Here is a 27922-nt window from a genome sequence, read left to right as displayed (position 1 = left end):
TGTATTCTTACACCCTGTCCACACCAGACTCGAGCACCATGGCACGACACATCAAAAGCAAATCACTCCCATTATAATCAATGATGCTGTCTACACTGGATGCATAAAGGTGCGGTCACACATAACTATGGACGAAATTCCATGAAGTACAGTCATCAAAATGGGAATCCATGCAATCATGATTCGTGTGATGGACTTTTTGTGGTGAAGAATTTTCCCTCTTGGATTTTGTGTGGAGTTAAAGTTTGTTGAACTTTGATAGGGGAATTCGCTGCGTTGACCAATGGGAATTTGCTTGGTTTGGCAATGTCTTCTGTGTGGGTGGTGCTTCATACACAGCTACACTGAATATTCACAATGGACAAGGATATCATTTTAGCTGTGAGTTTCTTATTAATTTAAGTCTCACAGAGTATAAAGTGCAGCATTAAAAAGAGGCTGCTTGAGAATTTTATTTTTGCTGGTTTTACACACGCTCAATGTCTGCCCACGGCATCTTCACCCCTGGAATTTCACCGTGCGAAGGCATGTGTGACCGTGCCTTAAGACGCACCGTCAATTTTACACTGCACACACTGGTGCTACTCCTGCCAACAAGACAAATAAACAGTTTAGAACGTTTGACGTGTCCAGTGTAGACAGTATGTTAGAGGGAAAATGGAATCGTGCTCATCAGTGATTATGCAAACATGATTACTTCCTGGTTTCAATGCAGTACAAGAACCCGATTCTCCCACATGACTGATGCAGCATGCATCCAGTTGTACTACATGAGAAGATAAACACATATGAACCAATGTAAAAAATGTCTGATGGTAGATGGCACTTGTCAGTTACTGCGTACTGTGGCCAATGTGGCACTGGAACATTCGGAAGCAACATTCTGACTTACAATGTGATCATGTTGCATTAAGCAAGGCCAATGGACTAAATACATGGCCTTGGCAAAATTTTATCAAGAAGACACAAAATACTGTGATTTTTTTTAATTTATTTTTTTCCATGTGCACCAGGAGGCGGATGCAAAATTGACTGTAATAAAGCAAGTTTAACACCATTACGAGTGAACATAATTAGTGATGCTTGCTAAAGCACCATTACTATTAGTCATAACTAGACTAAAAAAATGTTAGTAAAAATTCATAAGTTGTTAGATATACTCTAATTTCTAAGTTATCAACTTAAATATTATGTATTTAGAAAATCAAAAAAGAGAAAGATTATCTGAATGTATAATTGTGTGCATTATGAATGCATATTTTTAAATCATTTCAACTATTTATTTATTATTATTATTTATTAAAATTGAGTTGGCCCAACTTAATTAAGTTGGTTACCAACTTGGTTACCAACTTAATTATTATGAGTGTTGCAGCAGCAATTAAAAATGAGTTGGACCAACCCAATTTCAAGAGCCACAGCTGAACATATTTAAAATTTACAAGGGATGACATTCAGACCTGTGGATCTTGCAACAATATCTACAGAAGAGAAGATAATTACAGGTTTTCTTGATAAGTCACTAACGATTTTAAAGTATTGTTGTTCTTAGCATTCACTGTCAGGAAATACTGGATATAATTAGTTTTTTAACTGCCTTTATGTCCAGTTAGAAGCCATACATTTTCTTCTATTTATTTATATATATATATATATATATATATATGAAAGTTAAGAGGGAAAGAGGAAGAACAGAGGAGAGGAGGAGGAATGGGGTCTGGAAAGGTCCTTGAGCTGGGACTTGAACTTACATGTGATTAAACATACTAGCAATGCCTAGCTAAGTGATAGAACATGCTAGCAACATGCTAGGAACATGCTAAAACATGCTAGCAATGCCTGGCTAATTGCTAATACATGCTAGCAACATGTTAAAACATGTTAGCAATGTCTAAGTAAGTGCTAATACAAGCTAGCAACATGCTAAAATGTGCTAGCGATACCAAGCAAAGTGCTAAAATATGCTAGCAACATGCTAAAACATGCTAGCAATGCCTAGCTAAGTGATAAAACACACTAGGAACATGCTAATAACATGCTAAAACATGCTAGCAATGCCTAGCTACGTGCAAAAATATGGTAGCAACATGCTAAAACAAGCTAGCAATGCATAGCTAAGTGCTACAACATGCTAAACATGCTAGCAGTGCTGGCTAAGTGCTAATACATGCTAGCAACATGCTAAAACATGTTAGCAATGCCTAGCTAAGTATTCTCTAGACTAGGCTTTTTCAAGCCAACCTAATGTTTGTCCACAAACTTTTCAATCTAGTTTTACTTAACACTGTAACATTTTTGAAAAAAAAAAATTTTTAGTTAGATTACCTTAAATATAACAACTGAGTCACATTTACTATATTTACATTTATAGAAGCATAAATATTTCTGTTGGTTTTACTTAACACTGTAACCTATCTGAAAAAAAAAAGTTTATTTAGATTTACATTTAATAATTGAGTCAGCTTTATACATTTTTCTTTGTACAAGAAAATTAATTTTGTTGTTGGTTTTACTTAACATTCCACCACAACTGAAAATAAAAATGTTACAATTACTTAATATAAATAAGTTTAACAACTTAGTATATCATGTTAAATCTATGGGGAATATATGCATGCAGATTGTTGCCTCAATTTTTTTAGTCGATAAGGTTTAATATTTTTTAGAGTGTAAGGTTAAGGATTTGAACAAACCCCTAACAACACATATTAAACTTCAGCATGTAACTCACATCATTTGTGCTACAAACGTGAGTGATACCTCAAATCATGCTGTTTATTGAGGATCAGACTTAAGACAAAACAGACAAAAGAAAAATCTTACACTGATGGAGGGACATGAGCCATATATAGGGACCAGAATAACTCTTTTAACTTGGGCTAGTCAGCAACCACCCAAAACACAAAGCAATGCCCTGGCAACCACCCACAACACCCTAGCATCATGTTTTTGTATGTGCAAGTACCACTCACATTTTCATTAGGAAATGTAAAAAATCTTTAGATTGAGATCTAGTTGCTATTATAATTTGGTGTCTTGACATTTAGAGGGTCTCTTCATCTGTTGACAGGACTTTGGCATCAGTTTGTGTGGGAGAGCACAAGCTAAAAGCATCTTACTTACATTCTGTCCAACATGACAGCCAGTAGTGGTCAGATTGGATCAATACTGGGACTTCTGCCCAAAAAGGAATAATTATCAGACTTCATGGACATGAGAGCATTACTATCATCCAGATGGACTTGATAAAGCTAAATCTGCTGTGGTGTTGGTGACCAGCTAGCTGACATCACAATTTAAAAGTTCTACTGTGGCAATATACTAGGAACTTAATGAAATTCTGTTATGACATCACTGGAACATTACAATATTCTCCAATGGCATTATACCGTAACTTAAAGGTGCTGTAACCAATTTTTTTCATGGAAAGTATGGAAGTATGCAAATAATTTTCCTGCTCCCTTAAAGAGATATCTCACCGTCTCTGTGACAGCTGTAGACAAAAATGTGTCTGCAGACTGCAGACATTGATGCTATTCACTGGTCAATTATTTTGCTCATTCTCATAGTGTTGTATTTGAAGTGTATTTGACATTATGTTTGTCAATTGAGGGCACTATTGTGTCACTGTTGAATTTGACAGCCACAGGAACAAACGATGCTGCTCTTTTGCTCGGTTTTGTTCTCAAAATTATCTTTGGAGGGCAGGGTTTTGGAATGAGGGGTTGTGGCTAATTCAACAGCTCAGTCATGTGAAAGCATCAGAACGCTAAAATCTCTTACAGCACCTTTAACAAGTTTCTCTTATGTCATCACTGGAACATTTAAAAGTCCTTCATTAACAAGATTAATTTATGACATTATTTAAAATGTTCTACAATGGAACATAACAATATTTTATCATGACATCAATGGAATTTAAAGTCAGTCTTTTAGATGAGACAAAGGTTGACACAATCCTTAATTGTACTAATGCTTCTTAATTAACATAAACCAACTGGATATTGGAACCTTGGGTATGGACTACTGCAATAACAACTGAAATTGTACTTCCGAGGTCCTCTGTAAAATATATGAGAATCTGCCTTGATTAAAATGAAACAAAAACTTGAAATGGGCTTTTCATAATACAGTGGGGTCCAAAAGTCTGCAAATAAATGTAAAGGATTTGAGAAAGAGGAAATATTTAAGATTCTGCACTATTTCTAGGCTCCTTCTCCTTTTTTACAAAATGTCAGATTTCTTCAAGATTCTCTATGGGACATTGCAAAATCACGTTGGGATAACAGATTATAAGGTGTTGCACAAACTTCTGGAGTTCATGCCAGCTTGAGTGCATAATCTTATTAAAGTAAAAGTTGCATTTAATTTAATGTCAATTAATGTAAACCTTTCACTCAAACTGTCATGCTGATAATATAATTTTTAATGAAAATGTTTCTATTAAATAAGAAAAACCCAAGCGTATATATTGTCCAGGGGTTGAATCTGTCCTTAAAGTTGTCAGCATTTTGATTGATATAAATCTAATTAAAAACAGCTTTTCATTTCAATAACTTTGCCAATTATTTAAGGAGTACAAGTCAAGATTATGTTCACCAATCCAAGCAAACCATACTGTATCTATTCATGCAAGGCCTCTCCTCAAGACATCATTCCTTTAGCATTCTCTGCCTAGTGCTGTTAGCTTGTCCTCTCATCAATCATGCACATTCAAATGATGTGAAAGGCTTTCAGCGCTTCTCTGCCCTGTTTCCACATAAATCAATCATACATCTCTATTGCATACTAATAAAATGGTTTAAGCTCACACTGAGTGTTCAAGGCTCTGCATCAGTTACAGAGGAGGAAACAACAAATTTGCAAAACCCTAAATGAGACTTATCTTGAACCGCTAGCATAAAAAGACTGAGATAACAACAACAATTTCATCCTATGAAATCTGTTTCTAAGTATGTCCTTTAAACACAGAGTCAGGTATTTCACCACCCTAGTTTGCTCTGTTATGTAACAGACTTTAATTCTTTAACTGTCAGTGTAAGATTAAAGACTAGGGTGAGCAGCTTTTCTCCACCCAAAGCCAATGTCTGTCTCTTTTACTTGTATATGGCTGTGCTACGACAAATATCACAGAGGACTCTGTCTCCATCCAGTGGCGGTTTAATGTATATCATACCTTTGTCTGACACAAACCACTGATGCCATTTGTAAGTCAATCAATATTTTAAAAAGTGGAACTAATTTGACACATTTTTAAGATAATTTTACACCGTATTTAAACATCATAGGAACTTTATTGTTGACCCTATTCATATACTTTACTGTGCAAAAGCCTTAGGTACATAGGAGACCTATTTGAAGAGTGCAATGCCTTAAGCTTAGTGCTTTGCGATATGTCATACGTGCAAAGCCAGTGGGCATGGCCATGAAGTTTTGGTATTTTGGTGCAAGCATGTGCCAAGTCTAGGAGCAAGTGGGTTGGCAAAATGGTATGTGCAAAGCACTAATGGGCTGGGTCAAGTGCAATTTATTTCTGAAGTTCTTCTCCTGTTATTGAACTGTCTGTGTCCTATTATATATTCAAGTTCCTGTCAAGTAACATCGATATAAAGGATTTGGTAGTGTAAATGGGCTGTATGCGATGCATCACCTGCTCTGTGACTGCATTGTCGTCTGCACTGCTCCAGACTGCTATATGTGTTGTATATGTTCTCTATAGGCCCCTCTGGGACTGTTGGTTCTCATTTCATCTGCTTGAAATAGGCTTTGGCTCTCTCTCCCATTGTTCATTTATAGTGTTTATTTTTTAAATATGTTTCTCTGTTTAATGTTTAATTTCTAAAAACTTGGATCATTTTGTTCACATATCTGATTTAACATTTTATTCTTATATAATTTGAACATTTTGTGCACACATCTGATTCAATATTTCATTCTTTCATTTGGACACTGTTCTAAGTGCACATGTTCTACAGACCACTTATACAGTATAAATGCTTTAGAGAAGCCCACAAAACTATTTTGGAAGATAAAACTATTCCCTGACTGCTTTTGGGATCTGTCAAATTATGTGGCATTAATTTGAACTTTATTTGATGCTATGATGATTGTTCAGTTCCACTTTTTAGGCTTTAACAGCCATTAGTCACAGCCAGTATGCACAATTTTCACATGGAGCAGAGCCCCAAAATCTCTGGGATTTAACCATACAGGCCTTAAAAATTAAGATACAAAAAAGAAAGTTTATTTTATACTTCTGGAGTTATAGCGCTCCAACTTTGGTAAAACAACATAAAAACGTATTCTTTGTTTTTGTTTGGACACCATTGGCATATAATGCAACAATGAATGCTAAAGTAAACTGATTTTAGTAATTTACCTACCTATCTCTGTGTAAAATAATGAAATCACCTTTTAAAGTTATTTTTTGACCTGTAAGTTTGCTCCAAAATCATAGTCAAAAACTGTCATATTGACCCATCTAGAAAATAACTGATTACTCAGTAAATACGGATCCTTGGCATTTAATATTTTGCCTTTCATCATCATTGTATGTTTATCTATCTTCAGAACACGTGTTAACAAATAAACTATTTAAGACGTTCTTTAAAGTTTCTGAAATTTGGTTGATTTGACATAACCAATACTGGACACGTGTTGGCTGTTTTTTCTTCACTATTCGGTCCAACAAACAAACAAATACAATTTGAGTTCATACCTAGCCACAATCAAAGTGATTTTAGCTAGTCAGTCCACCCGGCGCCCATCTTTGGAACGCTATCATGCAGGCTGGACAGATATTTTTCTATGTAAACAACCGGCATGCAAGTGCAGCTCCAATCTATTTGAATGAGAAAAGACCGAAATCTCAAAAACGGTTGGTCAAAATTACGATTCAAGAGCATATTTAAAATCAACAGTAAAATCTGACAACACTGGTAACATAAATTGTGCTTCCTTTCCTTAGATTATGCTTACAAAAACGCACGTTCCCTTGCTTTTATAGCTAATGCGCATGCGCTTTCGCGAGATGATTGACAAACGATGTCTGTATCTAAAAGGTGATTGGCTCTTTTCCCTGTAAGGCGGGACTTTCTTTTCTATATCCGTTGACCGTTGGGCGTTCCAATTTCTCCTATTCATTTTAATAGAAGTGGCCCATCTCTGCTAAATACTCTCTGGCACAATTTGTATTTGTCAACAAAACAAATTTCAAGAATTACAAGCAAAAAATAAATAAATAAATAAATAAATAAAAAGGTATACAAAAATATTTAAGATCAAGAAAAACATAAATTCAGTCAAGTGTGTGCAAACTTTTCGCTTGTAGTGTATGTAAACAGTTCTTATGTAAGTCTATACAAATCAATATGCAGCATGCTTCTCCCCATTAGCGCACATCTCGACTCAACACGCCATTGCCTTACTTAAAAAACGAGCAATGTCGTCTTTAAAAAATGTGTATTTGCATAAGAACTCCACAATCAACATACAAAAGTTGTATTTTAAATTTGGAGTAAGTTTAGTCAATCAATATGTATATTTATTATATAATCACTTAAGTGTCGTGATTCAGGCACGCACAAGCCAGCAAATGCTCACAGCCGTATATTTTGGGGTCCTTCTGCGTCAGACTGCTGCTTTCTCTGAACAGCATCGTTCGGCAATGGCGGACTACGATCAATACGATGACCGGGATCGGGCTTACGGGAGCTTTGGCGGTGGAAGGGGGTAAGAAAGCCCGCGGTAGAGCATGCATCTGAGTGCATAAAAAGGGAGGTAGCGGGTGGGTGCGGGGTTTGCATGGGATCGAGCGGGTGTAGGCCACGCAGCAGCGGCGCGCTCTCCCGCGATGATGAATGGAAGGCCGGGCACGAAACTCAGCCCACATGGACTGAATGTCTCACGGCAGAGTCAGCATTTTAGTGTCTGTGAACGTAATGTAAAGCCACCCCATATCTTCTCTATAGTAAACATGATTATTGCAATCATAATTGCTGTATTTGATTAGTTCGACTGCGTGCTGGATGGATATAGCACGAATTTAATATCTGCACTGGGCCTTTAACTGGCTTTTGATTCCATCTAATTTATTAATAGTGTTTTATAGATCAGATATGTAGTATTTGATTTTGGATCAAGTCTGGCGTACTCATCACGAAGTTTTGTTGACATTTTCGATCAACAGATCAATCTGATGGCATACACGTGTGGTCTTCATGAAATCCCCCCTCCAGATGGCTTTGTATGCATGCATGCGTGCACATTGTCTCTCACAGACATGTGAGAGTTATTTCAGTTACTGAGAATAGACACAGAAAGCAAGCATTCCTATGTTGTTTGTAAACATGTCAAAATGAGTACCATAGTAATGCCACAGTTTTTGGACCTGTGTCATACATGTATCATGGTAGAGTGGTATTCATTTAAGTACATTGGAGCATCATGTAAATACCATGGTATATGAATTTGTTAATCATTCAGTAGTACCATGGTGTGTGTGTGTGTGTGTGTGTGTGTGTGTGTGTGTATATATATCAGTTGAAGTCAGAAATGTACATACACCTTAGCCAAATACATTTAAACTCAGTTTTTCACAATTCCTGACATTTAATCGTAGAAAACATTCCCTGTTTTAGGTCAGTTAGGATCACTACTTTATTTTAAGAATGTGAAATAACAGAATAATAGTAGAGAGAATTATTTATTTCAGGTTTTATTTCTTTCATCACATTCCAGTGGGTCAGAAGTTTACATACAATTTGTTAGTATTTGGTAGCATTGCCTTTAAATTGTTTAACCTGGGTCAAATGTTTTGGGTAGCCTTCTACAAGCTTCTCACAATAAGTTGCTGGAATTTTGGCCCATTCCTCCAGACAGAAGTGGTGTAACTGAGTCAGGTTTGTAGGCCTCCTTGCTTGCATGCTTTTTCAGTTCTGCCCACAAATTTTCTATTGGATTGAGGGCTTTGTGATGGCCACTCCAATACCTTGACTTTGTTGTCCTTAAGCCATTTTGCCACAACTTTGGAGGTATGCTTGGGGTCAATGTCCATTTGGAAGACCCATTTGCAACTGAGCTTTAACTTAATGGCTGATGTCTTGAGATGTTGCTTCAATATATCCACATAATTTTCCTTCCTCATGATGCCATCTATTTTGTGAAGTGCACCAGTCCCTCCTGCGGCAAAGCACCCCCACAACATGATGCTGCCATCCCCATGCTTCACGGCTGGGATGGTGTTCTTCGGCTTGCAAGCCTCGCCCTTTTTCCTCCAAACATAACGATGGTCATTATGGCCATTTTTGTTTCATCAGACCAGAGGACATTTCTCCAAAAAGTAAGAACTTTGTCCTCATGTGCACTTGCAAAATGTAGTCTGGCTTTTTTTATGGTGGTTTTGGAGCAGCGGATCCTCCTTGTTGAGCAGCCTTTCAGGTTGTGTCGATATAGGACACGTTTTACTGTGATACTTGTCAACCTGTTTCCTCCAGCATCTTCACAAGGTCCTTTGCTGTTGTTCTGGGATTGATTTGCACTTTTCGCACCAAACTACGTTCATCTTTAGGAGACAGAATGCCTCCCCTTCCTGAGCAGTATAATGGCTGCGTGGTCCCATGGTGTTTATACTTGCGTAATATTGTTTGTACAGATGAATGTGGTACCTTCAGGCATTTGGAAATTGCTCCCATGGATGAACCAGACTTGTGGAGGTCCACAATTTTGGAGGTCTTTGCTGATTTCTTTTGATTTTCCCATGATGTCAAGCAAAGAGGCACTGAGTTTGAAGGAAGGCCTTAAAATGCAGCCAAAGGTACACCTCTAATTGACTCCAATTAGCCTATCAGAAGCTAATTGGCTACTTGCCTAAAGGCTTGACATAATTTTCTGGAATTTTCCAAGCTGCTTAAAGGCACAGTTAACTTAGTGTATGTAAACTTCTGTCCCACTGGAATTGTAATATAGTCAATTAAAAATGAAACAAAATGGTGTCATGCACAAAGTAGATGTCCTAAATGACTTGCCAAAACTATAATTTGCTAATATGAAATCTGTGGAGTGGTTAAAAAATGAGTTTTAATGACTTCAACCTAAGTGTATGTAAACTTCTGACTTCAACTGTGTGTGTGTGTGTGTGTGTGTGTACTGTGCAAAAGTGAGATGTTTCACAAAAGCATTTGTCTTAAGATGGTTATTTATATCTTCAGCTTTAGTGTGTCAATAGGAAATATAAATGTTAGACTCCCAAACATTACTTTTGCAAATAGAAAGATTAGAATAGAAGACTCCGAGTACCCAGTAGCAGTAATATATCATTCAGTGTGGACAGCACAGATCTGTAGATGTCGGACATGCTCGGCCAAGGAGTAACGTCATACTGTACACGTCTCGGCATCAGTGAGGGTCTATGCACGGTATTCATTTCAATCTGACACCAGAGGAATGTTCTGGCATATTGGATCCCATCGGGAGCTCTCAGCATCGCTTTGCACAGACTTAAACTACTAGTACAGACAGAAAATAACTGAAAAGATTGCAAATATCCTTTCTGCAATCTTTGTCCAAAGCCAATGAGTAACTATTTGCATTGTTCTCTTTTAGTAGCTGGTTATTAGACTTATATGGGTAGCCTATATTTACATTGTCCAGGCCAATGAATTGCCTGTTATTTAGACAGTTTTTGAATACCAGCACTGCCAAAAATTGAAGTGATTGTTTGCTATCATGAATTCATATATCGGTATTATATTGGTCACCCTGCTCTCTAGATATTGTGTTGGCCATTAAAAAAACATTGAAAAAAATTGTTGCATAAAAATATTTGACTCTTGATTTCACAAGCGAAAATAATATTTAAAGCCGGCGCCACACTAGCAGACTCAAAACGACTTTGGCCGAGTGTGTCTCACATGCAGACTGCAGATTAAGAATGGTGGAGGGGTGACAAACATGCAGACTCTTTCTGCAATTTCTCTTTCTGATTCTCTGTCACGTGGAGCTTGATGAAAAACGGAGTACCGCATGAGCATTCACAATTGCAATAGTGATTTAGATGCGTTTCATGAAGTAACTTTACCTTGTGAATGTGTATGATTGTTCATTTTATCCCCTCAAGGCTTGCCGTAGAACACGCATGTCCATATAGCCTATACAGTGGCAAGAAAAAGTATGTAAACCCTTTAGAATTGCCTGCATTTATGTATAAATTTATCTTAAAATCTGGTTTGATCTTCATCTAAGTTACAATAATGAACAAACGCAATCTGTTTTAATAACACATTGTATTGTTCTTATATTGAACATCATTCAAACATTCACAGTGTAGGTTGGAAAAAGTATGTGAACCACTAGGCCAATGACGTCAACAAAAGTTAATTACTGTCTGGTGTTGGCAAACCTGGCAACGAGATTGGAGGTTTGGGTTAGAACTACTTTGACTTATAAAAAGCACTAAAAAAATGTATTTGCTTTTCACAAGAAGCATCTGCTGACGTGGACCTTGCCTCACAAAAAAGAGATCTCGGAGGTAGGGCTGAAACGATTAGTCAACGTTATCAGAAACGGCGACAATAAAAAACATTGTCGACAAAAATGTTCTTTGTCGAATAGTCGTTTGATCTCATTTAACGTAACATGAGATCATACAAAACTCTAATGATGACACGTGAGAGTAGCACTGCAGCCACGCCTGAATGAAGAGAGGAAGAATTACACCGCTCACAGTCCAGATGCACTCTAAACTTTCCAAACAGCTTCAGGTGATGTATATCGCAAAATATGAGGGAATTATACAAAATTACTAAGTACAGCAGCACTCTCATGGTGAAATACAGCGGAGCCAGAGCTGCCGTTCCACTGAAGCAAAACTTGTGTATCAGAGCGTCTTTAAAGGAAACACCTCACCATTATATATTTAATGTATCCTTTATTAAAGTTAGTAATAATAAGAAAGCAGGTCTTGTAAATAACTACAAACTCCGAAACTGCCATTTCTCTGTGCGGTCAGCGCCTCTTCTATGAGTTGAGCGAAGTGTCCCAATCTAAGGGGGAGAGAGATTGAAACTGCACACGGCTGAGGCACACACTGGGCGAATTTCAATCGAAAGTGATCATCCCTATGCCCTACTCACTACGAAAGACAGAGCTCTTGATGTGGGCACTCTGAAGGGAGTATGGCATTACAGCATCAAGTGGACTGATTCACAGAGCTATCGCACATCTTCAAGTGGCTTTAAATAAAATGCACAGTCATATGAACTGCTTTAATGGTGTTTTTATGGTTCTTTTATGTCATTTTTGGAGCTTGACAGTAACGAACATGACTGACACACAGTATCGGATTTGGATTGGGCTCATCGGACTGATACCCGATCCATCTAAAAGCTTCAGTATCGGAGCCGATACCGATCCAGGTATCGGATCGGTGCATCTCTACCAGACATCCTAAGAATATGGCTGAGCTGAAGCAGTTCTGATAGGAAGAATGGTCTAAAATTCCTTCTAAACCTTGTGCAGGTCTAATCCACGGCTACCGGAAATGCTTGGTTGAGGTTATTGTTGCCAAAGGAGGATTGACTTGGATTGAGGAATAACTTGGATTGTTATTAAATCCTGGGGTTTGTTTATTTTGTATGATATGTTCAATAAAGACTGGACCACTGGAGTGGTGGTGGTGTAGTGGACTAAAGCACTGAACTGGTAAGCAGAAGGTTGTTGGTTCAATCCCCACAGCCACCACCATTGTGTCCTTGAGCAAGGCACTTAACTCCAGGTTGCTCCAGGGGGATTGTCCCTGTAATCAGGGCACTGTAAGTCGCTTTGGATAAAAGCGTCTGCCAAATGCATAAATGTAAATGTAAGACATGAAAGATTATAATTGCTTGTGTGTTGTTCGCTTAAGCACATTGTGTTTGTCTATACTTGTGACTTTAATGAAGATGAGATCACATTTTATGACCAATTAATGCAGAAAAGCAGCTATTTCCAAAGGGTTCACATACTTTTTCTTGCTATTGAAGCTTTCAGTAAGCAAAGAGACTCAGCTTTCAGATTTCATTAGTTCTTTTAGTTTAGGAGAAAAACGCTTGGTGATAGAATCACTATGGATTACAATCAGCATTTGTGATATGCAGCTTAGTTTGATGAAAACGTTTAGATCAGCTTGACATCTTGTCAGTTCTTCAGTATAAAGAAGCTCATTGGTCACTTGAAGAGAACATGAGCTCGCTTCGGCAACAGAATGATTTTTTTCCTGTCATGCTGGATCCTTTTGTCCCATTGCTGGAACCATTACCTCGGCAGGGAGTCCCGACGGCTGCTGGCAGAAGCAAATGGGAGCTTCGTTTCTAACCTGGTGGCTGCCGATTATGTAAATGAAGCTCATGCCTGAAAATCACTGCAAAAATTGGCTAGTGTGGCACCGGCATAAGAAGAATGAGAGTCAAAAGCAGAGGCAGCACCATGTTTTGTACAACAGATTAAAGCTGTATCTGTAATATCTGATTCAAACATTCAGGAGAAGTGCAGAATTGAAGAGAAACGCATCATCTTTCCTACTGCCTCCACTGCAGTTCGGCAACAAAGAACTCTCTTATCCATTCTTTCAGAATGTGAGGCTTTTTTGCACATATTTAGTGAACATGTTCACCACTTAAAGGTGCACTCAGTAATTTTTTTCCTCATTAAAAAAGTTTAACTTCTAAAGACATGAATTGTAGTTTGCAATATATGTAAGAAATCATGAGCACTCACATTAAAATGAAGACTCCAGTCATATCAGTCACCTTATAAAAGCTGTTTTATTCTACATGGAGAGGGTCCACACAAGGGGGCTGCCATTTTAGAATCACATGACCAGCCGAATAGTACTCGCTTAATCTCAGTAACCGCACTGTTATTTGACACTTTCACTCATTGATTTCTGCAATGGCATCTCAAACTGCAAACTGTTGATTTTAAGTGATGCTACATCCAAGCCGATTGTTGTCAGTTTAAGTTCAAGATGACACAAAGACAAAAGTTACTGAGTGCACCTTTAAATCCTTTAATTAAAACTTTAAAGGTTTTGAAGTGCCGAATTGGCTTTGTCGGCTCTAAGGACAACTACAAAAAGTACTGTGGTGGTATCATGGTACAGTGGTATCAAATGGTATTAAATGATACCATATTCATGTACCATGGTATTTCAAAGAATATTTTAGTCTAAAAACCTTTCTAGGTTAGAAACTAACTGTTGTATAAATAGTAATACATACTACGCAATCTTTATATTAAGATTCTTTTTCAGTTGCTGGGTTTTTCAGTGGCTGATACCAGTATTGTGAGTTGAACACAGCTGATATAATGCTGATGTTAGGGCTGCAATTAATGACTATTTTGCCCGATCTGGACAATGTTGTTAATATTTAGTAGAGTTGGGGGCCTGGGTAGCTCGGTGGTAAAATACACTGGCTACCACCCCTGGAGTTTACTAGTTCGCTAGTTCGAATCTCAGGGCATGCTGAGTGACTCCAGCCAGGTCTCCTAAGCAACCAAATTGGCCTGGTTGCTAGGGAGGGTAGAGTCACATGGGGTAAAACTCCTTGTGGTCACTGTAATATGGTTCGTTCACTGTGGGGTGCATGGTGAGTTGAGCGTGGTTGCCGCGGTGGATGGCGTGAAGCCTCCACACGTGCTATGTTTCTGTGGCAACGCGCTCAAGTACTGAGGCGAATCACTACGCGACACGAGGACTTAAAAGCACATTGGGAATTGGGCATTCCAAATTGGGAGGAAAAAGGGGAAAAATAAAAAATATGTAGTAGAGTTTATCAATCGAGTACAGATGGATATGAATGTTAAAAGATCATCTGTTTGTTTTGAAGCATAATGACAGCAGTCCAGTATTTGTTTGAATATTTTTACATTCAAATGATATATTTCTTTCCATTCACATACCCAAGTATGGGAGGCATCGAAGCCCTTGTGGCTGATGAATGGGACTTCAGGGGTATCCCCTGGGAGAAAATGTGTAAGTCTGAATGGACCATTTTATATTTTCATTAAAGAAAAAAAGACTAAGCTACAAACTAGTAGTTTTATTGTCTTTCCTTGTCATCCATGCCAGAGATGATGACGACATCTAATTAATTAGCCCAAATTAGAACATAAATCTAATTGTTCATTATTAAAGGCTCACGCGCTGATTAATAAAGCTAAATTTAGAAGGAAAAAACGTTATGGTCTAAAGGCGCTTTGGAACCACGTTAAATTATGCGGCGCCCCATACTCGCATGCGGGGAAAAGAGGCAATGTGTGCAGGGCATATTCAAGAATACAGCGCAGAAAGATCAGATCTGGTGTACACGGCACTGTTGTTTTGTCGTGCTGCTCACTAGAGACGAGAGGGCACCTGATCGCACGCACTTGATCGTCTAGATGTAGAACATAGGCTAAATATCAGAAGTTAGTCAAAAGCTTATCGATATTGTGGATTTTTTTTTATTGTGATAAATATCGAGATCGTCTTATCGCCCAGCCCTACTGACAAGTTGCGTCTCTTTCCCACTGCTCCCTATATTACATGCACTATGATGAGGAGAAACCATCTAAAATGCTATAAAACCTGCAGACTTTGACCTGAGTCATCAGTTTCATATCCATGAAAGCTGCACAATTGATTACATTGAAACTGAAATCGCGATATGATGTTTATGACGTTTGCAATACCGCAAAGCACAGTTTAACCAAAATTATTGTGATCCCTTTCTTTGTTGAGATTGGCTTTATTGACATGGATGCATGCACGCCAGCTTGCTCAGTGAAGTTTAACTCACTTGTGGTAAAGACAAACAGTTGTGCGAAATGGAAATAAGCACCTGATTTTGAATTAATAACATTAACACATTATAAAACAGTAAAATGTAAGTTATGCACTGGAGAGAAACAACTCTCAAGTGCATCAGACAGCACAAGCACTCTGTCAACACACCTGACGCAGCAACCGGCCCATATTAAACTGTATGCTTATGATCTTTCTAGTATTTAAAATAAAGTGCTCCTGTGCGCCGGACAACTAGGGTCGTGTTTTTTTCTGCTTCAATTTGTCTCTGTCATTTTTCAAACAAATATTATCATAAAAGCATATTTTTCATTTCTGTAAAGTGGCATCACTGACAATGAAATTCGTTGTCGATTATTTTCATTATTGATTTTATCGATTTAGTTGTTGCAGCACTAGCTGATATACAGTATAAGAAAATGCAATGATAAAAAATGAGACCAACAAAATTGCAATTAACTCAATACATTTAAAAACAAATGTTTATTCGTTTGACAAGGCTGTTTTTGGAATTTACTCAAAGGGCAAACTACTTCTGTAAATGAGATGCTGTTTTTGGTCTATGGCAATCATTTCAAAATGTTTAAATATCAGTTTATCACCATTATGCAAGTAAATAGTTATCTGACAATTGGTTATTTTGGGGGTTGTAGAGCTGATATAGGTGTTTGTTTGTTCGACCACAGACCCCGAGGTGGTGGCGGCCCAAGCGGCCCCCGAAAGCAGAAGGAACTCCCCACAGAGCCGCCCTACACAGCTTATGTTGGCAACCTGCCCTTCAACACAGTGCAAGGAGACATAGACGCCATTTTCAAAGACCTCAGCGTCAGGAGTGTGCGATTAGTTAGAGACAAAGAGACAGACAAGTTCAAAGGTGGGCTGCCATGCGCTAAACAACACATTTTTAACAATGAGGATTTAGCATTTATGTAACCCTGAATTGTGTTGTTTTTTTGTTTGTTTTTTTTTTTCACTCTCAAGGTTTCTGTTATGTAGAGTTCGATGACTTGGAATCTCTAAAAGAGGCTTTGACGTATGATGGTGCTGTAAGTGTTTAAAATTACCTGGAAGTTACTATGTTGTTACTGTTATACTAGTCGTAAATAATGTTACTTGTCTAGTGGTCAACAATCGGTTTTTTTTCCAATAGCTGACATAAAAAAAAGTTCCATTTTACACAATAAGCGATTCACTCAAAATATTTGAAAACTGGACATTTATACTCCGACATTAACACTTCAGTTGTTCGACAGTTATCGGCTGATAATCTCAAAACGACAAAATATTTGCTGATTAATTGGCCTGGCCGATACATCAGTATTTCAATAGCTGCGTCATTTTGAGTATGGATATACTGATATAGAAATTGTCGAATTCCAATAATTATTTTTGTTATAGGTGATAATTCTGTTAAATCATGCATCAGAACAATGTACAGTAGTAAAGATTGAAAACTTTAGTAACCTGGTATATAAAAGGAGTATACTTTTTTTATTTTTTATTATGTGAACATGCTCATATTATCTGCTTCCAATATTGGGCAATTCAGACCAATGTAGATAGTACATAGTAAAAGCTGGGTTAGCTTTATACATCTGCGTTGATCCTACGGCATAGGCTACATGTAGCTACGGCAGTTATGGCATTGTCTACGCCATTGCCTGACATGTACCTCTCCAAAAATTTAACAACGCTTTGTGTACACGTTAAAAGCACTTGTTTAGAGTTGGTTATATTGCCTATATGCACTGTAATGTCCAGCTTTAAAATGACAGCCATTATGTGTTGGTCAAGCAAGGTTTTTTTGTTTTTTTTAGCACATTGTGTCAAAATATTTATTTATTATTATTCAAGTTATTCAAGAGCAAGCATACAGTAAATGCCTGATTTATTTTCTCTCTGCATATAAAACATGTTTAATAAATAATGTAATAATCTCAACATGTTCATACTTTGAACTAATTTTTAATGCTATAATAATTTAAGAAATACTTTAGAATCCACAAATTGCATTGCTTTTGTTTATTTATGAAATTGATAATTTCAGAACTAAAGTATTTTTCTCCATATACTAGCACTTGGCTGTTTATTCACAGATAGACAAGTCTATGGTGTAGGTTCGATGCAGAAGTATAAATTGGCCTTTAGGCTAATACAGATTATGATTTATTTATATAAAGATGATTAATTACAGTGTTTCTTTAACTTTCTTTAGCTACTAGGGGACCGATCATTGAGAGTGGATATCGCAGAGGGCCGAAAACAAGAACGTGGCGCCGGAGGCTTTGGCTTCCGGAAAGACGACAGAGGTACTGTGTCTGCCAGTATATCGGGTTATTTAAAACACGTTTTCATCATTTGTTAATGCTTCTTTTTGGTTATATGTAGTGATCTAATATTTTATTAAGTCTTATTTTCTTTCATTGATGTGTTTTCTGAGTCTGCTTGTCTTAATATTTGTCATGTGCTGTTTGATTATTTATTTATTTCATTTCTTTAAGGATAAAATGGTGTTTCCAACATTTCAGTGTTTTCATTTAATGCTATGTTAGGGCTGGGTGGTATGACTGTCTAGAGGCTTGCTTTGCAATTGTAGAATTGTGTCGTTGATACAGTAATATGGCTATCAAACCATCTATGGCATGGCTATCTGCAACAAGAAACGGAGTAATGCAAATGATGTCTCAAACAAGTTGTGATAAGGAAATACATTAAGTTGGTAGTTGTTGGGCACAACACAAAGGTGAATTTATAGTTGCAATGTCGCAAATTGACTCATTAAAATAGATTTCAACTGATTTGCAGGTGTTTACGTGTGTTTTTATTTCGACTGTATTATATTCAATGCCTTTGAATGTGGCTCAACCAATCAGATTTTACAGCCGAAACTAGGGATGGGCATTATTGAGTAATTTTGTAGTCGAGTACTCTAACACAAAAGAACGAGTAATTGATTACTCATAAATTAAAATGTAATTTAAATATATCAGGGAGGACACATTTTGTTTTATTTACAAACGTTAACAAGAATGGCTTTAAAATAAGCTAACTTCAACAAATTGAGTGTTTCTTTTAGAAAAAAATGAAATGAACAAAATGCATTAATTCAGTTCTCATTACTTTTTATTACAATTCTCATTGCATTAATGACTCGATTGTAACTGCAAGATTTTGTGAATGATTCAGAGGGAAAGTACAGTATAACTCAGCATTTCCTACGGAACTCAAATGTGCAAAGGAAAATCAAATTGCGAGTAGTATTTGTAATAGTCGATTAGTCAATAACTTGTGCACATCCCTTGCCGAAACTTTTCATTTGATCAAATTAGTCACCATGTCAGTGTCCAAGGGAGCTGACACAGTGTTCAAGCTCGGGTATTCTTAGTTTTTCCGCATTCCGGATCTCGCCCGGCCGACCTCGTTGCCTTCCGATGTATATTTTTCCGACTGCAAACGAATATGAACCAATTGACACATGCGCACTACTACAGTATGCGATACTCTTTATGGCTGGAACATGCGCCGGTGATGTGCACAGACGAGGACCACGTCCGCTGGTCAAGAAAACCTGGGTGGCGCACGGTCAGGCCGCACTGCTGTGCTGATGACGAAATATGCAATTCATTTGCAAACAGTTATAATTTTAACTTTACTGTTTTGAGTCTTGTGCCTTTAACTCAAATGTTATTGAATTTCCTGCTAAAATATTTAGGTTGGTATATATTATTATAGTTATATTAAATTACTCGTATCCTGATTAAAATTTTGGTCATACCGTCCACCCCTAAGTAATATGTAGAATAATTTTGCACTCTGATTTTTTTTGTCTTATATCTCATTCTGACCTGTTTTGTAAATTATATTGTTTATGAAGCTAAAAAAAAATTACATGCACTACTTACTCTGAACAAAATGTTTACATTTCTCAACATAGAAATTAAGCCTGTTGACTTCTCAGAGTCATTACCTTAATCATTTTTCATGTGTGCACATTTCATCTTCAGATCTTTTATTCTTTTCTGTTTTTCATACTTAAATCTTAGTCTTATTAGCTTCCTTTCCCCTCTAACAAATGGAGTGCTTTTCTGTTGACTTATCTGTCCCACTGGTTTCTTGTAAGCAGTGTTGGCAGGTGATCTGATTGGTTCACTAGAATAGATATCTGGTGGGTCTCTTCTTCACCCTACTCTCAGTTTTGAATTGCAGCATAATGAAACCGAGAACAACCCCCACCCCCCCTGTCCCTTTCAGGCCGTGGTGGCTCACGTGGGCCCAGAGGAGGGGGACGTGACCCCAGAGACGACTACGACAACTCTGGAGGTGGAGGAGGTGCGAAGTGTGAATTGGGCAAGATATCGAACTCTTGGGGTGTTGGCTCTAGATAATCAGCTAATAACTTTAGGACCACATCTGTGACATGCTGACAATAGCGCCACTTCCTCAGCTGTATTTTTTCCTGAAAGATTTTTCTCATTTATTTTTTCAGTAGTAATTCCATAATGTATTTCATAAGCCATGAACCAAACCAACCAGCTCTGAGGTGAAACACAAGATTACAAACTTTGATTTGAAGCCAAAAAGTATTTGAAAATCTGACAAGAAAACAAAGGTACATGAGTACTGTGTATTTTAAACGTCTTTAATGAGGGAATGAGCTACAGTCCTATGAAGCACTGGGAATGTCATAATTAAGTGGAAAAATATAAAACTATTGATTTGTTGATTAAGTTTTAGGTTTATTGCTAAACATTCAGATACATACAAATAGTAGTTGGAGAGTGTAGGGAGGCCGACTTGATTGTGTCATTTACAGTGAAACATGGGAGTGCACCGTTGGTGCTGGGCTCTTTTGCCGCCATTTTGGATTAGTGGATTGTGTCCCACAGGATCATGGGTAGGGTTAGGGTCTGTATCTAAAGGTTAGTTATCATTAAAAATCAGTTCCCCTATGGAAAAAATTATTGGGATTTTGTTTCTTCCGGAACCAGACTGTTGCACTCAATACCACAGACAATTTCAGTGTTTTCCTCAGTTTGTAACAAACGTAATTGTTTTTTTTTTCAGTATTTACATGTAACAAAAGCCAAGCAGGCAAGCGGGTAGCATTGCAAATAAACATTTTAATTATGCAACTGTCGAATTGTTTAGACTATTACTATGATTGTTGGGAAGCTACTTTTAAACTGTAGATCACCAAGCTTCAAGATAATTGCGTCAAACTTTAACTAACATACTTTTCTTTTATCCAGTGAAATAAAAGGCACTATCTGAACAAACTGATTTGTTAAAACAAAGAAACCAAACACTCTGATTCACTTGTATGAATCAGATTTCCCAATGAATCAGACTTTAATTTCCCTGTTCACTCAATTGTAAGGCCGCACAGTACAATGCCTTATAAAAAACAACAAAAAATAAGTTGCGTGTTTGTAGGGCTGGCAATTGATACAGACTTCCTGATTTAATTCTGTTTCACAATCTCGTGATTCCTTTCCAATTGGATTTCTTTTCATTTGGGTATATTTCAGTTAGAATTGGGGTTAAATTGGGAAGTAATGGTTCGGAATAGCATTCTGGCACCTCCGATTTAAAAAAATTATATATATATTTATATATATATATATATATATATATATATATATATATATATATACACACACACAGTTGAAGTCAGAAGTTTACATACACTTAGGTTGAAGTAATTCAAAATCATTTTTTAAAGACTCTACAGATTTAATATTAGCAAACTATAATTTTGGCAAGTCGTTTAGGACATCTGCTTTGTGCATGAAACAAGTAATTTTTCCAACAATTGTTTACAGACAGATTGTTCCACTTTTAATTGACTATATCACAATTCCAGTGGGTCAGAAGTTTACATACACTAACTGTGCCTTTAAGCAGCTTGGAAAATTCCAGAAAATTATGTCATTTAGACAATTATGTTAGACAATTAGCTTCTGATAGGAGGTGTACTGAATTGGAGGTGTACCTGTGGGTGAATTTTAAGGCCTACCTTCAAACTCAGTGCCTCTTTGCTTGACATAATGGAAAATCAAAAGAAATCAGCCAAGACCTCAGAAAAAAAAATTGTGGACCTCCACAAGTCTGGTTCATCCTTGGGAGCAAATTCCAAACACCTGAAGGTACCACGTTCATCTGTACAAACAATAGAACGCAAGTATAAACACCATGGGACCACACAGCCATCATACCGCTCAGGATGAAGATGCATTCTGTTTCCTAGAGATGAATGTAGTTTGGTGCAAAAAGTGCAAATCTATCCCAGAACAACAGCAAAGGACCTTATGAAGATGCTGGAGGAAACAGGTAGACAAGTATCTATATCCACAGTAAAACGAGTCCTATATCTACATAACCTGAAAGGCTGCTCAGCAAGGAAGAAGCCAATGCTCCAAAACCGCCATAAAAAAGCCAGACTACAGTTTGCAAGTGCACATTTCTGCCCATTTGTGAACTTCACATAACTGATTTTAAACCCTCCAGTCAACATGCCCCATATGCATCCATTATAAGTGTGTTACTGTAAACATATTAAAATTTTTACAAACTGAGGGAAGATTCAAAATTATGTGGCAGTTAACAGCATGTCACAGATATTGTCCTTAGACCTTAAACTGAAAACAACCCAAAATATTCATTTTACTTCTATGATACAAGGGATTTTATGATCAACAGGGTACATTTATATGTATGTTCTCTTATTTTTTTTTTTTACATATTCATGAATTCTCAGAGACTCCATCTCATTGCCATCAGTCATGTTGTCACAGGAGTCTCCCTGCTGGGGTATAATTAAACCACCCTCCCAAATTAAAGTTGTCTAGAAATACTGATCTAAGATCAAAATCTCCTTCCAGATGAGTGAGACAGAAGTCCTGAACCTATCCTGGATCAGTTTTTCTGTACAACTTTGCAGTGAATTGGGAGCATGATGGACCAGTTAGTCACATCCTTCCTTTTTCCACAGGATATAGAGAAGATGACTTCATGGGTGGGAGGAGTCGAGGAGGTGGTCGCCCTGGCGACAGAAGGGGGGGTGGAGGTGGAGGCATGGGGCGCTTCAGAGATGGACCTCCTCGTGGAGGCCAGACAGACTTCAGAGAACCTTCAGATGGTGTCGCAATTTAACATTTTCTTTGACAAAGCAGATACCTTGTATACAGACTTGAAAGTCAACATGAAATAAAATGGACCCTATTTACTTTCCTAATACATGCTTTTGGTCTTATAGTGAATCGTGCACTATAGCACATTTTTCCAAAGGGAATTTAGTATTTTTTTTTTTTTTTTTTTTTGTCTTTCAGATCTTTCATCAAAATGTAATAACTCCCTTCCTGGGGAACAATTTTTTTTTTTTTTGGCTGACATCACCGAGGCCACATGGGTGGGGAAAACGTTACCTAATAGCACAAAAGTAGGCCTGTCGCAGTTATTTAAATAATCACCTGATTGCGATTATTTCATCCAACCACGATTATTAGAGGACTGTGATTATTGTTCACTTCAAATTTTTAATCACATTTTACTATTTAAATAAGGGAATTTTAAGCAAATACGGAAATGCCATGGACGTCGTGTTTTTGCCTCATTTTGCGGTGTTATTGCATCATGTGAGCACTCCAAATAAACTGACCGTCCCACTGATCTGCATTACGGACTGCATTCAAAGCAGCTCCTGAACAGTCTGCGGAGGTCCGCGCCAGACTCCTGTGCAAGGATTTTGATAGGTATCGCAAAGCGTTCCAGTTTCACTTGAATGTAACATTCGCGTAATGTCAAATGTTCTCAATTAGTGCAGGTTTATACACGCAGTGTTAATAACCCGCAGTGACACGGAGGATACTGCCGCTTTGAATAAAGTAACATTTTCAAAAGCACATCAAATCTCAAATGTCTTCATGCGCATTAATTCAGTGTGATTAATTATAAGAAATAAAGTGTTTACACAATCAATCCCCTGGAATGTAATAAGGAATTTTCCTACGAGTCCCAGGCAGCAGCCAGCAGTAAGCGCAACTCCAGCTCTACTGGCAACGTGCAGTTTTACAGACAACAAACCACAGCAGACAGCTAAAAATGGACTAAGACTAAAGTTTAACAAAAAGAGAGAAACATTTTAAGTATTTGGAAACTTTAATATTTTTCAAGTCAATTTTTTAAAGCCTTAATGGAAGTCATATATTCCTGTTTTATATGATACCAGGTTGAATACATGTTTTAAGGTGTATGAAGCACTCACACCTTAAAAAGTATGAAAATTTGCATGACAGTTAATCGTCAAAATTGTAAAAGCCCTAAAAGAGACAATTACTCCTCGTAATTGTTTAAACCCTGAAACCGACAATTAATCGCCATAATCGCAATTATTTGTTTGACAAATAATCGTCAGCCAAATTTCATAATTGTGACAGCCCTACTCAAAAGGCTTGGTTATAGGCTGCTGTTGTATGTAATGCAGCCTTTTTAAAATCATTCCAATTGTGAGCGCAGACATTTATTGTTAATATATACGGTTAAGCACAAGGCAATAATGGTAAAGAAATAACAGTAGACTTGGAAAAAGAAGCATTGCATGTTGAGATAAAGGGGTGGACTTGACCTTAAGCCCCCATGTGAGGGTGCCAGCGGGAGTAGTCCTCCACAATTCACTGCAAGCTTTCTTTTCGGTCTGGCATAGAACACCCACATTCAATGCATTCCCAATGGATAAGATCAAGTACCACCCAGAATTTTGTCTCATTGAATATCTATTGCACTTTGAAATAAGTCATATTACGGAAGTAAAATTGGGTGGCGAATTCCAGTTCATGTTGACTTGAAGTCTTGATTATGGCAATTATTATATACAATAATAAAAAGTATAATTCTCAATCATTTTCATTTCCTTTTCACAGAGGAAAGAGCACAGAGGCCAAAGCTACAGTTGAAGCCCCGTACGGTGGCAGCTCCCCTTAACCAAGTGGCCAACCCCAACTCAGCCATCTTTGGGGGTGCCAAACCTAGGGAGGAGGTAATTCCCAAAGACAAACACTAAGAGACTGCAGCCTCCCTCTGCGCTCCAAAAGGGAGCGAAAAAGAGGGGGAGGGATGTATGGGGGGGAGGGGAGGTCCCTGGACGACAAAGGAAAAAAACGTATCGATGCCAATAGGAATGTGATATGGCCTCAGTCATAATTCCTACCTGTTTGAGACGAACGGAGGAGCCCCTACTTCCGAATTCAGATTGCGCAACTATATATTTATTCAACTGGGGGAAAAAATACACAAAAAGACCACGCCCACATCGATCGTCATGACACCTGCACACACCAACAGGCAGTTCATGAATGCATGGCAAACTGTTTAACAATGGTTTAATGTCCACTTTTGCTTCCATGTAATTAGTCCCTGCTCTGTACGGTAGTTTTCGTCAGGGGAATGTTCTTTGAAGAGTTTTTTGTTTTTTGTTCTTCAAAGAGTTTTTGTAGACTAAACTACACACATTAAGCCCTTTCATCGTGCGACAAACAATGTCGATTTGAACTCAAATGTACTTTGTTGCAGAATCTTTATTGCGGGGCAGCTAGCTAATTTCTCTACAGTTGACATTCAATCGGCATTAGCGTTCGCGTGAAGCAGTATTAGAGGTTTATCGGATTGCTAATACAACGTTTTATTGTTCTCTGGATTTTTGCTGAACTACACCTAGACATAATTTCTTTATTTCATAGCATCGCCCCTTTCGATTTAAACACAATAACCTTGGAATGCACACTGGATTATACATGTGGTGCTTGTTTTTTTGTTTTAGTTTTTTGCCTGTCCTGACGGTGTCTGTAAATTGCCATGTTTAAGCACAGTATAGTCCAGTTGTACAGTCAGTGTTCAGTTTTTGAGCTGTGAAAAGGTAATTTAACAATGTTAATTTGGTAGATCGACACCAGTTCCACCTACTGCAGCGTTTGTGTCGAATTTGTTCTAATATTGCTTTGTCATAATGTTCATGTGCAAATGTCAACATTTCACCATCTCCTAGAATGGACCCTGTGTAACCATTTTGTTCTTTTTTTTTGTGTGTGTTTCCGTTCTCTTAAGAATTAATATGTATCAGTGTGGCTGCATTATTCCGGAAGGCTATACTGGATTCTACCGGCTTTGATCTCCAAAAAAAAAAAAAAAATCTTTCAAAGACTTCTCCCAGACACAAGCAGGCAGGGGCACGAGGTGCTGGTCTCCTCCCGAATCCTAAACGAACCCTCATCCGATTGGCTTAGAAAGCATGTGGAGGTGGGGCCTCTAGAAAAGGGTGTGGGGCGTAGTCTTTACTCTGCCCTTGTCTGTCCTCGCAAACTCCTCCCACACACCTGAAAGAGCCAAAACATGGAGGACAGCATCTCCAGGTTGATTTCATTGTGTTTAAGGACTTTATGATGTATATTCTCCCTTTCCAAAGTATCTTTGTGTTTAAACCAGCCATTTGGAATTTGTAGACACGTAGGAGTAAAACCTGCTGTGTCCTTTTATATTTTGCTCTTTAAATTTCTTTACTGTGTTTGAAAATTAAAAACTTGTGCTTGATTCTTAATTAAACAACTTCAAAGCGAAGAGAGCATTTTAATTTTTTAATTCTTTATGAAAGATTTTAGACTAAGTCAGGCCAATCCAGGTGAGAAATCCTTTCAGGAACAATGTGCCACACCATTCATTTTGAAGAGCAACACGTATGCATGATTGATTTGGTTGGTGACACTTGGGTCTACAGTCTACAGCAAAATTCACAACTTGATGGCAATGTAATTCTTACAAAGTCATTTTAAACTACAATCCATTTTTTAACACCATCAGTTGTACTGCCTTTCCATGTGAAGCTTATTAAACAAAAATGAACTGCTTGCACGTTACCAATTGAGGTGACAACAGGCGCTGTAGATTCATCATCTAGTGGATCAGTTGTAGAATCCTCATGGGAAATCCACGTTGCAATTTTTTTTTTACTGCATAAAAATGAGGAAGTTCAACACTGCTTTTCTTACTGTACTATAGAGGTCGGCTGTTTTTATTCTTTTTCTTTTCATTTTCCTACACTGTTTATGGCAATAAATTGTATCATCTTACAGTGTTTGAAATGGATGTGTTGACGAGACAACAGGATGAATTTATTCTCTGTCTTGTGAAGCTATATGGTGTTTGCCTGAGTCATTTAAAGAAAAGGTTATTTTACCAAAACTTGCCCTCTGAATTATTGCAGTTGGTTTATCACAAGAGCTTCAGGAATTGTGTTGCAATCTTCTCAAGAATAAGGACATAGGTCTTGTCAAAGCAAGACACAAACAGTCTTATCCTCGTTGGGACAACAATGGTCTGTGCACTGAGTAAGACACAGGAGGTATTCTTTCTCATCAGAAACATGAGCTAGTATCCTGCAAATGTAAAGAATAAAGGATTTAAAGAGGAGACCCTGATTTTGGGGTGTCAAATTATTTAAATAAAAGGTATTTATTATGTGATTTTGGGAAAAGGGATACATAATATATAAGGACATAGAGGTATACTGTATATGGAAACCAGGACTAATTTGGAGGTGAATCTTGTGAAGATATGTCATGGTAAAATATCATCACACTATACAGTGTATATGTGTGTGTGTGTGTGTGTGTGTGTGTGTGTGATATATATATATATATATATATATATATATATATATATATATATATATATATATATATACACACACAGTGGTGTGAAAAAGTGTTTGCCCCCTTCCTGATTTCTTATTTTTTTGCATGTTTGTCACACTTAAATGTTTCAGATCATCAAACAAGTTTACATATTAGTCAAAGATAGCAAAAGTAAACACAAAATGCAGTTTTTAAATGAAGGTTGTTATTATTAAGGGAAAACAAAATCCAAACCTACATGGTCCTGTGTGAAAAAGTGTTTGCCCCACCTGTTAAAACATAACTGGTTTATCACACCTGAGTTCAATTTCTCTAGCCACACCCAGGCCTGATTACTGCCACACCTCTTCTCAATCAAGAAATCACTTAAATAGGACCTGCCTGACAAAGTGAAGTAGACCAAAAGATCTTCAAAAGCTAG

The 27922-nt window shown here is 37.5% G+C and overlaps 1 protein-coding gene across 2 annotated transcripts; it reads left to right on the top strand.

Annotated features, from left to right (window-relative positions):
* The first annotated feature begins 7570 nt into the window (after positions 1 to 7570).
* On the top strand, positions 7571 to 26937 carry LOC127422006 (eukaryotic translation initiation factor 4H-like). 2 transcript variants are annotated; one of them, XM_051665310.1, is made up of 8 exons: positions 7571 to 7731; positions 16507 to 16694; positions 16802 to 16866; positions 18036 to 18129; positions 20072 to 20149; positions 22812 to 22958; positions 24739 to 24854; positions 25919 to 26937. In XM_051665310.1, the coding sequence occupies exons 1-8, from the start codon at positions 7595 to 7597 to the stop codon at positions 25922 to 25924; spliced, it is 831 nt and encodes a 276-aa protein (XP_051521270.1). In that variant the 5' UTR covers positions 7571 to 7594; the 3' UTR covers positions 25925 to 26937. The 2 variants fall into 2 exon arrangements, with proteins under 2 accessions (XP_051521270.1, XP_051521271.1); XM_051665311.1 differs by lacking the exon at positions 20072 to 20149.
* Positions 26938 to 27922: the final 985 nt, after the last annotated feature.

The sequence above is a fragment of the Myxocyprinus asiaticus genome, chromosome 31 (assembly GCF_019703515.2).
Source record: "Myxocyprinus asiaticus isolate MX2 ecotype Aquarium Trade chromosome 31, UBuf_Myxa_2, whole genome shotgun sequence".
NCBI classification, from domain to species: domain Eukaryota; kingdom Metazoa; phylum Chordata; class Actinopteri; order Cypriniformes; family Catostomidae; genus Myxocyprinus; species Myxocyprinus asiaticus.
This window is presented reverse-complemented; position numbering and strand designations above follow the sequence as displayed.

Bases quoted from the DNA above. Each gene is read 5' to 3' on its own strand.
- LOC127422006 (XM_051665310.1), top strand. From the start codon at position 7,595: ATGCTCACAGCCGTATATTTTGGGGTCCTTCTGCGTCAGACTGCTGCT. The intron at 16,695-16,801 runs GTGGGCTGCCAT...TTCACTCTCAAG, and splicing joins AGAGACAGACAAGTTCAAAG to GTTTCTGTTATGTAGAGTTC. The intron at 16,867-18,035 runs GTAAGTGTTTAA...AACTTTCTTTAG, and splicing joins CTTTGACGTATGATGGTGCT to CTACTAGGGGACCGATCATT.